Source organism: Prunus avium, chromosome 5, assembly GCF_965620075.1.
Source record: "Prunus avium chromosome 5, drPruAviu1.hap1.1, whole genome shotgun sequence".
Taxonomy (NCBI): domain Eukaryota; kingdom Viridiplantae; phylum Streptophyta; class Magnoliopsida; order Rosales; family Rosaceae; genus Prunus; species Prunus avium.
In genome coordinates, this window is record NC_142288.1 from 16,557,272 (window position 1) to 16,569,331 (window position 12,060).

The 12,060-nt window shown below is 40.5% G+C and overlaps 2 protein-coding genes and 1 non-coding gene across 3 annotated transcripts; 2 read left to right on the forward strand and 1 right to left on the reverse strand.

Annotated features, from left to right (window-relative positions):
- The first annotated feature begins 6,668 nt into the window (after window positions 1-6,668).
- LOC110768793 (aluminum-activated malate transporter 12-like) lies at window positions 6,669-9,746 on the forward strand. The gene is made up of 6 exons (XM_021972648.2): window positions 6,669-7,301; window positions 7,450-7,590; window positions 7,836-8,108; window positions 8,224-8,345; window positions 8,458-8,601; window positions 8,946-9,746. The coding sequence occupies exons 1-6, from the start codon at window positions 6,998-7,000 to the stop codon at window positions 9,555-9,557; spliced, it is 1,596 nt and encodes a 531-aa protein (XP_021828340.1). The 5' UTR covers window positions 6,669-6,997; the 3' UTR covers window positions 9,558-9,746.
- Window positions 9,747-9,880: 134 nt separating this feature from the next.
- On the reverse strand, window positions 9,881-9,952 carry TRNAC-GCA (transfer RNA cysteine (anticodon GCA)). The gene has a single exon. It is a non-coding gene; the product is annotated as a tRNA-Cys (tRNA).
- Window positions 9,953-10,312: 360 nt separating this feature from the next.
- Window positions 10,313-11,339, forward strand: LOC110768797 (TLDc domain protein). The gene is made up of 2 exons (XM_021972653.2): window positions 10,313-10,573; window positions 10,708-11,339. Exons 1-2 carry the CDS (start codon window positions 10,393-10,395, stop codon window positions 11,226-11,228), a joined length of 702 nt encoding a protein of 233 aa, XP_021828345.1. The 5' UTR covers window positions 10,313-10,392; the 3' UTR covers window positions 11,229-11,339.
- Window positions 11,340-12,060: the final 721 nt, after the last annotated feature.

Here is a 12,060-nt window from a genome sequence, read left to right on the forward strand (position 1 = left end):
TACCAATTGATGTAGATCATTCATCAGCTGTGTTAGCCACGTGATCTCTTGAGCTGCCATTGCTGCTGCTCTGTACTCTGCTTCAGTGGTTGACAAAGATACTGTCGGCTGTCTCTTACTGCACCAAGAAATTGTTCCTGAACCAAGCTTAAATACATACCCGGTAGTTGATCGACGAGTGTCATGATCTCCCGCATAGTCAGCATCACAATAACCAACTAGCTTGCAATCTTTACCTTTCTTGTACAACAGACCATAGTCAATTGTACTTTTCACATACCTCAGTATTCGTCGTACTGCGTCCAAATGAGACTTCTTTGGATTTTGCATGTATCGACTCATCACACCAACTGCATACGAAATGTCAGGCCGAGTCAATGTCAAGTAGATTAGACTACCCACCAATTGTCGATACATCGTTGTGTCTTCCAAGTCTTTGCCTTCATATGCGCACAGCTTGACATTGGGCTCCATTGGCGTTGAGATTGGCTTGCATTCAAGCATCCCAAACTTTTGCAACAAATCTTTTGCATATTTCTGTTGACACAGAAATATCCCTTCTTGTGTGCGATCGACCTCTAGCCCAAGAAAGTGCTTGAGTTGTCCCAGTTCTTTCATCTGAAAACGAACTGACAAATTCTCCTTCGTCCGGTGAATTTCTTCCTCATCATCACCAGTGATGATTAGATCATCCACATATACCAGCACGATAGCTAATTTTCCTCCGTTAGCTTTGACAAATAAACTAGGATCTGCATAGGTCACTGAATAACCACTTCGAGAGAGAAATTCTGCAATCTTACCGTACCATGCTCTTGGTGCTTGCTTCAATCCGTAAAGTGCCTTTTTCAGCTTGCACACATACTCGGGATGGACTTCGTTCTCAAATCCCATTGGTTGAGTCATGTAGATTTCCCGATCTAACTCCCCATGCAGAAATGCATTCTTCACATCCATCTGGTACAGGTTCCAATCTTTGTTGGCCGCAAGTGCAAGTAGGACTCGTACGGTCACAAGCTTTGCCACTGGACTAAACGTTTCATCATAATCTAGTCCGTATTGCTGAGAGAAACCTCGAGCCACCAACCGAGCCTTGTACCTCTCGACCGACCCATCAGGACGACGCTTTATCTTATACACCCATTTGCAGGATATGGGTTTCACATCTCTTGGTTTTGGCACTAGATCCCAAGTCTGATTTTGCTCAAGTGCAGTGATTTCTTCTCCCATAGCTTTAACCCATTCGGAACTCTGTGATGCTTCTTCAAATGTTTCAGGTTCAACTATGTCTTCTGCTATGGCTGCGTTGGCGTATTTTGGATTTTGCTTCCGTACTCTTGTTGACCTTCTGGGTTGTGACTGTGGAGTCGGTATTTCTACTTCACTGGGTCTAACTTCTTCTAGTGCTTGTTGATGTACACCAGTTTGCCAAGGATTCTGAGTAACCTCTTGCTCGTCATCGTCACCGTCAAGCGAATCTTCATGCTCATTTGGACTCGGTCGGATTGGAACAATTTGCTCCCCCAACTTTTGTTGCAGCTTATCTTCAATTTCTCTCGAGTCTGGTAACACCTCCTTTTCTGGGGACCACCAAGATGATGCTTCATCGAACACCACATCTCGTGATGTGTAGCACCTTCCATTTGTAGGGTCACAACACTTCCACCCTTTTCTCTGGTTGTCGTATCCCACAAAGATACATCTGATTGCCTTCTTGTCAAACTTGCTACGTAGATGACTTGGAACAAATACGTAGCACACACAACCGAATACTCGAAAGTAACTGACTGTAGGTTTCATATCCCACAGTTTCTCGAATGGTGAAATAAATTCTAACCTTGGTTGAGGAAGTTTGTTGATCACATGGGCTGCAGTTCTCATGGCTTCAGCCCAAAACCTTCCAGGCACATTCTTGGCATGCAGCATGCTTCGACATATCTCTGCAAGATGCCGGTTCTTTCTCTCTGCTACTCCATTCTGTTGTGGCGTGTTGGCACATGTGAATTGATGACGTATGCGAGTCTCTCGTAGATACTGGCAGAATTCATTCGAGGTATATTCTCCTCCATTATCTGTGCGTAGACAAATAATCTTCTTTCCCACTTCTCCTTCAACTATCTCTCTAAACTCTTTAAACTTTGAAAATATGTCGGATTTTTCTTTCATAAAGAAAACCCACACATACCTGGAGAAGTCATCAATGAACGTCACCATGTATCGCATCCCGCTAATCGATGGTTGCTTAACAGGCCCAAACACATCAGAATGGATTAACTCTAGCGGTGCTTTTGCTTTGAACTTGGATTCCTCATATGGTAGTTAATGCGCTTTACCATATTGACATCCTGCACAGACCGTATCTGTTCTCACATCAAGCTGAGGTAGACCCTTGAGCATTGACTTCTTCATCATCACGCTTAGCTTGTGGTAGCTAACGTGGCCCAATCTCATGTGCCATAAATCTGCTGTCTCGTTCTTTCTTGTCTTGTCTACATATGCAGACTCTGCTGACATTACGTAGACTGACTCTAGTCGTCGTCCCTCCATTGTCGGCATCCCTGAGATCTTGAGGTCTCGATACACCTTCACATCTCTTGGACTGAATAGGACATAGTGGCCTGATGATGTCAGTTGTGCTACTGAAAGCATATTCTTCTTCATGCCTGGAACATGGTAGACATCTTGAAGTGGCACCTGGTTAGAATTGTATCGTGGTGCTACTATTGTCTTACCGATGTGGGTTATCGGTAACCTTGAGTTGTTGGCAGTCACCACCACACGATTGCCTTTGTACTCAGTCAGGTTCTGCAGCTTCTCCTTATCACCTGTCATGTGATTTGAGCAGCCTGAGTCGATAATCCAATCATTCTTGTAGTCAATCCGTTCAGGTGACATCACAGTGAGAGCTATCTCCTCTTCCTCTATAGCAAGAGATGCTTCCGCGTCCCAAACATCCTCACTTTTCTCCTTTGAGTTGGAAGTAGCAGTATTACTCTCAGCGGGCCTTTTGTTGGACCAACAATCTTTCGCCATGTGGCCCTTCTTTCCGCAGTTGTAGCATTTACCTTCGAATCTTTTAGTATTCTTGGATTGACCACGGTTGCCGTGAAACCTTGAAGCTCCCCCTGGCCGAGAACTTCCTTCTCCTTGATGACCTTTCGCCTTGTCACCATCTCTTTTAGATCCACTACCAAAGTGCTGCTTGAAGTTGCCTTTACTTTTGTTGGTGTAGAGCGCTTCCTCCTCACCTTCTAACGAGACACCTCCCATTTGCTTAGCCATAGCTTCTTGATCGGCAAGCAAATTTTCAAACTCAACAAGTGATGGTTGAGTAGGCCACCCTTGTACAGCGGCAACGAAGCCTCGGTATTCGGGTCTCAGACCATGGATAATTATCCTTTTTATCCTAGACTCCACAATAGCAGCAGTAGGATCTAAATCAGAAATTTCACGGCATATGGACTTTACCTTGTGGAAGTACTGAGCAATCGTCATGTCACGTTGTGAAACGGATAGCAACTCGTTCTCAAGAAGTTGTAGTCTTGTGTCATTCCTTTTTGAAAAGAGTGTTGCAAAGGTGTCCCATGCTTCCTTTGGTGTTTTGGCTTTCCTTATGTGCTCCAACATTTCTTCTTCAATTGTTGTCTTCAGGGCAAACATGGCTTTACCTGCTTTGATCTTCCACTTACGCAAAGCGTCGCTATTGTCTTCTCGTGGTTGTGCAACATCGTTTCCCCCGACGACATCCCAAAGATCTTGACCTTGCAGATAAGACTCCATGCATGTCGCCCACGTGTTGTAATTTTTGTTGTTGAGCTTCGTGATTCCTCCAACTACGTGAAGATCACCCATCGTTTCGGCAGAATTCCGGCAGTACCGAACAAGCTTGAACTAAATATGCAAACTTGTAGAGACAAACTCTTCACGACTCAAAGAAGCTCCCGCAGAATCAGTCACTGACCGTCCCGCTCTGATACCAATTGTTGAGCAAATTTAGAGTACACAACTCTAATGTAGAGACTTGTTGGAGACAAAACAAGTAAACAATTTACTTGTATTAGACTCACAAAATATTACAACAAGACAACTCTCAAAAGAAAGACAAATTCTTACAAGGACTCTTTCTCACTTCACTCACACTTCTCACAAGAGCTACTAACTCTCTAGCTCACTCTACTTATTCACACTCTTCTTGTTGACACACTTCTTCTTGATTCTATACAATGCATGGCTTCATGCCTATTTATAGTTATGTGTTGCCGACTTTGCTCTCCATTCCACCGCCTTGTTTTACCTTCTAGACAATTCTCCATGCTTCAACTTGGTTGCCAACTTGCTTTGCTTTCCATAGTTTATGCATCTTTCTAGAATAAACTATATTATTCTAATACATCCACTAGTTACAAAGTCGGTGAAGCTTTCTCCAGTTTTCCAGATTTTTCTATAGTTATCTAGCTCAAATGTTGACTTCCTTTTCTAGGCTTTATTTCCTTTTATACTTCTAGAACTTTGTAGAGATTGCTCCTCAAAATAGGTTGAGCTGGGGTTGATACTTTAACACGTCGTTGTAGAGAACGTGCACAAGTGAGGTGGGGGGTCTGGATATCCAGACTTCCAGGCTCGACCTCCATAGTGCGGCAGCTGCCAAACGATCTGCAGCTTAGTTTCCAGACCGGCATGTCCAAGTCTAGGTGCAGTGATTGAAGTTGTGGTGATACTCGCAAATCCTGGTGAGAATGGGGTACGTACATTGATGTCACGACTAGTTAACACAATACGATGTGATTGTTAAACATGTTAATTAGTGGCATTTTCGGGTTATGGCATGAGTGCGATTATTTTGTGTCATTTTTGTGTTATTGTTTTGTGTCCAAATTTGCCACCTCTAATTTAAAGCTTTTCTATGAGGCGAGGGTTTTTATTCATTTTCTGGTGACATGATTGATAATATTATATGAAAATACAAACGTATCATCAATATACAAGAAGTGTTGGATATATGTGTCTATGAAGAAAGTAACGTTTCAAGAAACCCTTAACGCAAACGTTATAGAAATGCTTTCTTTCAGACTTTATTTGCCTCAAGCACACCAAATAGATAAACAACAACGTTCAAGACTAACTAGGAACAATGCTCTGCAGAAATTAGTTTCCGATGACTTTGTTTTCTAGAAAGCAATGGAGCAATTAATAAGTGATCAAAAGAGATGTTCAGTCAGATCAATTCCCTTGAATAGTATTGCTTCACTATCACAACGAATAATAGGAGGCACTAGCTTAGGAAAAGTTGGAATCTTTTTCAACAGATTTCTTAGACGTTCTGCTTCTTTTAAAAGAAAGCAACATTTGAGCCTTTACTTTGCAAGATTTTGCTTAATCATATCAATTTTTGCTACAATATGGTGGTGCTAATTGTACTGCTTGCTCAGTAATTCTCACCTCATTATTAGTTCAAACTAAGCAAATATAAATTACAGAGGGAGAAAATAAAAATCAGCCACGAGCCCTCATAGGCCGGTGGCATGAAGCAGGTCAGATGGAGGAGAAGGAGCTAGAAGATGCCAAGTGGTGAAACCTAAGCTTCACATTGAGAAGTTGAGAGTGCACGAGAGATGTTTCCACAACCAAAAAAATCAAACGCACACAGCTGTTTGAGAACAACAGCTATGCCTCTCTATGCCTCTCTATGCCTACATGCAACAAAGTGGTTCAAGAAAATCATAATGTTAGGTTTAACAATAAGCTTACCTTTCCTTCCTTTTCTGGCTAGTCTTGGCTGTGTGATAACTTGTTACCCGTGAGCCTGAAGACTGCTGCTAGCTGCACTTTTTAATGCTGCGTGCATTATTTGTTTTCCACACCAACTTTGTGTCACTGGTCAACGCTTCACCGTTGACCAAACTCAAAACTTCAACATTTGAAGAATCCACAAGCGAATATTCTCCCGAGAGGATTTTTGCACAAACAATCGGTACAGAACATCAGATCTTGTACTAACACCCCTTGTTTTGATGAAGACAAAGTAATTAACTTTAGTTTTGATATTTGTTTTCTTTGCTAATAAAGCAGATGCTGATAATTAATAAACAAGTTTAGATTCTGCTAAACAATTTTGGGGTTTCATTTGGATGACATCTTTATGCAGAGAAAAAGTTCAAGGTTAATCTTATTAATCTTAATTTATATGCGTATGAGATTATAATTTGACAGTTGAGATATGGACATGATGGACAATGGGTTTAAGTCTAAGAAGGTATATGCTCAATACAAATTTTAAACTTTGTTGAGTGGTAAATGTGTCAGTCAGTCAACCCCCATGCCCAAAAAGTGAAAATGAATTTTCTTTTCTTATGCAACAAAAAAGAGTGAATATGAGAAAGGGCTTGTAGCTCAAGTGGTTAAGAGCATTTATCCCTGCACTTCGATTTCTCCCTCCCTCAATTTCGCCTCAATTTCGCCTGTATAAAAGAAAAAAAAAAAGTGAATTATAGGAACCTCTAATCAGGGTTGACAGTCAGTGGGGAAATCGGTTTTCTATTGTGTATTGACTCTTACCACATGTGAAAGCAACCCACAATTAATATGAGCACACTTTTGTGCTAGGCATGTGAATTGTAGCAAAAGTCACCAATCTCACCTTCACACCCCATATAAAGCAACACTAAGATGTATCAGAGAAAGTTGGGGTTCTCTGCATGGTACAACAAAAACTCCCAGCCAGCCAGCCAACCGGCCAGCCAAAGCATATACTTGCCATTATTTTAATACTTCCCAAATTATGACTGCATGGTCTTGTTCCTTAAACTGAATTTTTATATATATACACATACACACACATATGCACATATACATATGTATGTATGTATGTGTGTATCAAAATATAGTTATCAGAATCATCTGATCACTCTATTGCATTAGAATTGCCAATTTCTCCACAACAATTCCCTCCACCATTTTCAGTTTGTGTGTCCTCTAATTTTTTTGGGGGATTTCCTATATGTTTCCCAAAGTTCATGCAGGCATGGAAATGGATGACACTAATTCTGGCAAAAGTAAAGGGAATGCAGAAAAGAGTTTGAAAATTCTTTTTGATAAGATGAGGCGATTTCCGGGTTTGGTTTGGCAGACAGTGTGGAAGGTGGGACGAGAGGACCCGAGAAGGGTGATCCATGCTTTGAAAGTTGGCTTGTCTTTGACACTGGTTTCCTTGTTGTACCTGATACAGCCGCTGTTTGTTGGGATTGGCCAGAATGCCATTTGGGCTGTGATGACTGTGGTTGTTGTGCTAGAGTTCACTGCAGGTTATTAGTTTGCTCAACTTTTTTTGAATCTTATTTATTAGACTTAGAGCTGTCAGGTACAAATTAGTCTATGCTTGGTTTAATTAAGATACATATGTGATGAACAAAAGTACATATGTCTGATGTTTTTGTTGCTCTTTGAAAATAGGGGCAACTTTATGCAAAGGACTCAACAGAGGATTGGGAACACTGATAGCTGGATCATTGGCATTTTTCATTGAGTATGTTGCAACTAAATCTGGTCGGACTTCTCGAGCAGTTTTCATCGGAGCTGCAGTTTTTCTGATAGGTAAGCTCATCTTTATTAGCTAACCAACGTTTAGACATTTTCTAGAGAGCTAAAAAAGTGGACCTTGGCGTTTATGTTAATCTATCGTAGTTCTTTTAGCATAATTTTTCAATCTAAATTTTACTCATTCGTTAAATTTTCAGTTCCTCATGCTATTATGTATTCCCTCTGACATTAGAGAGAAAAAATCACTAGTTTAATACCATCTTTTCCTTTTGTTTTTTTTTTCTTCTTCGATTTGGCAGGATCTGCAGCTACATACATGAGGTTCTTTCCTTATATTAGGAAGAACTATGACTATGGAATTGTGATATTTCTCTTGACCTTCAACCTGATAACCGTGTCAAGCTACCGCGTCGACAATGTCCTGAAGATTGCACATGAGCGCTTCTTCACCATTGCCATAGGCTGTGGTGTCTGCCTGCTAATGAGTCTACTGGTATTTCCAAATTGGTCTGGAGAAGAGCTCCATAAGTCTACAGTGTTCAAGCTTGAAGGCCTAGCTAGAGCTATTGAAGGTATGCAAAGCTGCTTATTAGTATGTCTTTACTTTCTAATCCTAACCTAAATAACTTCTCAAATTAATATGATTATGCCAATGATACAAGTAATGAGTAGCTTCTGATTTTGCAGCTTGTGTCAACGAATACTTCAGCGATGCAGAAAAAGAAGTATCCGGAGACCAATCGACGGAGGATCCCATATATGACGGTTATAAGGCTGTTTTGGACTCAAAATCTATGGACGAAACAATGGTAGGTCCTTTGAAATCTTTTTGGTTTAATTTATTTATTAAATTCGATGTCTTGGATAGACACCGAGTCTTTCTCTACCTCTTGAATGTTTTTGTTGTTGCAATATGAGCAGGCGCTACATGCAAGTTGGGAACCAAGGCACTCAAGACACTGCTACAGATTTCCATGGCAGCGGTACGTGAAGTTGGGAAACGTTCTTCGCCATTTTGGCTACACAGTTGTTGCTCTACATGGATGCTTGCGAACCGAAATTCAGGTAAAACTTGAATGGATCTATTCAGCTAAAACAGACAATATGGTATGCATGCCCCAAAAAAAATTTCTAATAATACATATGATACGTAATATATTCATTCCAAGAGACCAATAAAAAAACAAAATTCTAAAGGATGATGATGGTTATGAATTATGATTATGAGTCAGAGAACCTCATAATTAGTTCATACTGAATAAGAAAATCTGTCACATGCTTCTTGTTTGTTATGACAGATCACAGATTTGGAAAATAGTTTCACATGCTTCAGCCAAAAAGGGAATCTCATTTTTGCTGTGTTTTTCTTAATTATTGATGAGGTTTTTTTTGGGGAATTTCTCTTGCAGACACCAAGATCTGTTAGAGGTCTATTCAAGGACCCCTGCATTCGACTTGCGGGAGAAGTATCGAAAGGGCTAAGGGAACTTGCCAGCAGTATTAGAAATCGTCGCCATTGCTCCCCCGAGATACTCTCCGATCATCTCCATGAAGCTTTGCAAGACCTTAACACTGCCATAAAATCACAACCAAGACTGTTCCTAGGCAACAACAGCAACCAGGCCACCAACATGCTTGCTCTAGCAGCTGCTCACGCCACCCAAAAGCAAGGAGTCTCACTATCGAGAGTGAAAACCGACAGCTCAGCATTGCGCGACTGGAAAAACAAGAGGGCAACCGAGCAGTCAAAGGAGCCGGAGAGGAAATTCTTGAGGCCCCAGGTGAGCAAAATTGATATCACTGGCCTTGAGTTCTCAGAAGCACTTCCTTTTGCAGCTTTTGCTTCCTTGCTGGTGGAGACTGTGGCAAAGCTTGACAATGTTATTGCTGAAGTTGAAGAACTGGGAAGGATTGCATGCTTCAAAGAGTATCAACATGGAGATGAGGATATTGTTGTGACTTGTGAGAAGCCACCAGTGAATCCTGCTCAAAATCAACTGCCTTCTCATGGTGCAGACTGATAGTAAAAGTTGTAGAAGTATTTTGCTATGTCTTGTTTATTGGCAGTGTCTGGCTTATTGTCAAATGAAACTATTTGACATATTTTTACCTGTCTTCTTTACGGACAAATGTTCATTCATAACTTCATACCAGATAATAATAATTTAGTTCAAATAACAGAAGCCAAAGGCATCAAATCTTATTGTTTTGATCAGATTATTCATTTTCCAGGTTCTGTTGTGGTTATTGTAAAAAATAATTTGCACTTCAATTATTCAGTTTAAAATCTGGTGCAGCTAAATGACTTGGAAGAATTAAGCATAAAAAAAAAAACAGGTTTTTAAGGGCCCAACCGGGTTCGAACCGGTGACCTCTTGATCTGCAGTCAAATGCTCTACCACTGAGCTATGGACCCATTTGTTATACCATAACTATTTTTATTTACAATTATGGACCCATTTGTTATACCATCGTACAAACTAACTGTAAATATGGCTTTTGCTTCTTTGCTTCATGGGCTTCAATAATATTATAGGCCCATCAAGAATTTTAATAACTATTTTTATTTACAATTCGAATTACATAAATTATAATTCTGGATGAGCTTGAATATGATGCACAATAATGATATAGCCAAACTGGGTTTCCACATATAAGTATGATGATTTGTCAAAAAAAAAAAAAAAAAAGAGTTGACTCTAAAAAAATAAAACCAATAGTTGACAAATATCAATTGTGGGGTAGAGAAAATATAAGGATAAGATACTTGAGCTCTTGACAATATTTGTGAGGATGTCAAGTGAATGAGTGTTTGTTGGGTGTGGATTAGTTAGTAATTAGCCATTTCATCCGAGCATGGCTTCTTGCTTCTCAAACCACACTGTATGTTATGGGTGGAAGAGAAGAAGCAGCCCATGTAGCTTGTTTGGGTGGAACATAGGCAAGAGAAAACAAGATGAATTGCCACAGACCAACAAGTACCATGAAACTGATCTTCCATTCTCTCCTTCTCTGCTTGGCAAAACTTTCTTAAGTGGTATATTTACTCTCTCTCTCTCTCTCTCTCTCTCAATTGCATTTCACATGCATCACTAATCATTAATCAAAAGTATGAAAACAGATCCAATCATAGGGTCCTTACGCTTCAAGACTTGAAATGATTTTGAGCAGGTAGGGAATTGAAGTGTTGCTATAAGGCCACCATTGATGGATTTAGTGCAGCTAATTTCCACAACTGCTGTGACTTCAAGGGGCCATGCGCCATAATTGGCTACACAAACAAGTCCTTCAAGTTTGGGGCATTCAACCCTGAAGGCTACAGAAGCACAGATGATTACTATGACACTTTTGATGCATTCCTCTTCTACTGGACAGATAATGAAATAGCTGACCCAATTGTTCTACCCAAAGTAGGAGGCAGTGGGGCAGCCCTTTTCGATTATGCTCGGGGCGGGCCACAATTTGGGGCCGATGGTCTGCTTATCGGGCCACCTCTAGCTCCGGTTATGGGTGGGTTTGCAGGTCCGGATACTAATTCGGGTATTGGTGATTTAAGGCAAGCCAAATCTAGATTAGGATTGTCATATGCAAAGAGGGAAGATGGGAAGGAGTCTCTTTTTGGGGATGAGTCTAGAGCAACCCTTGAAGAAGTAGAAGTTTATTGTAGCCCTCAAATTGCAAGTTTGTACTAAACATAATAAAATGGTGTGCTCATTGCTCAAGTTCAATAAACAACCCCCTTCTCACAATAATTGGTCACGTACTAGTCCTCGACTAGGTTACATGTAAGATTTTCGCCTATACATGTTTCGTGGCATTAGAAGTCATTGTTTTAGGCACTCTTCAAACGTCTCAAATTTTGCAGAAGGAGACTTGCAAAGAAAGGAACCTGCCTCATTTGCATTGGTCATTTGACTTTGCTGATGCAGCTGCTGCCTCATTTCATTTCGTTTTCAACCAAAACAAGTGGAGAATACTCGTTTATTTGTTTCCACTACAAGGGAAAAGTAGCAGGGCGTGCTTATTCGATACTTTAGGCTCCAAGCAGTAGGTGCTGAGAGTGAAAGATTAGGGGGCGGTCGATTCTGTTTTAGAAAATAATGGTGGGTCTTGGATAGAAAAAGAGTAAATTATAGGCCTTTTAAGATGGCATTCCTAAAGTCACAATAGTATAGTCTCTTTTTTATCAAGATGCTTAAGAAAGTGATGAAGGGGGAGGCAGGGAACAATTGGAAGACTTGAGCTGAGAGAAATGTACATTTATTTGATACTCATTGGGTCTGGAATGACACCTTTTGTGGCCTTTCCAAGGCATCCTGCCCTTATTAAATCTGTTGTCACAAAACTAAAGTTATAATTTCTTTACTTTGGTGGAATGTTCACACCATAAAGAGCTGCACTTTTCAATAAGAAAATCTTCAGTTTGGGGTTTCCTAAAGCACCTCAGAGGCAGAAGAATGGCTGAAATTCTGATGGGTGGCTGCTGCCCCAAAATCAAACCACACCAACTACTAAATTAGGTAA

Coding starts and splice junctions, on each gene's coding strand:
- LOC110768797 (XM_021972653.2), top strand. CDS start 10,393: ATGGCTTCTTGCTTCTCAAACCACACTGTATGTTATGGGTGGAAGAGA. Junction 10,574..10,707: donor TGGCAAAACTTTCTTAAGTG/GTATATTTACTC, acceptor GATTTTGAGCAG/GTAGGGAATTGAAGTGTTGC.
- LOC110768793 (XM_021972648.2), top strand. CDS start 6,998: ATGTTTCCCAAAGTTCATGCAGGCATGGAAATGGATGACACTAATTCT. Junction 8,346..8,457: donor AATCTATGGACGAAACAATG/GTAGGTCCTTTG, acceptor CAATATGAGCAG/GCGCTACATGCAAGTTGGGA. Junction 8,602..8,945: donor GCTTGCGAACCGAAATTCAG/GTAAAACTTGAA, acceptor TTTCTCTTGCAG/ACACCAAGATCTGTTAGAGG.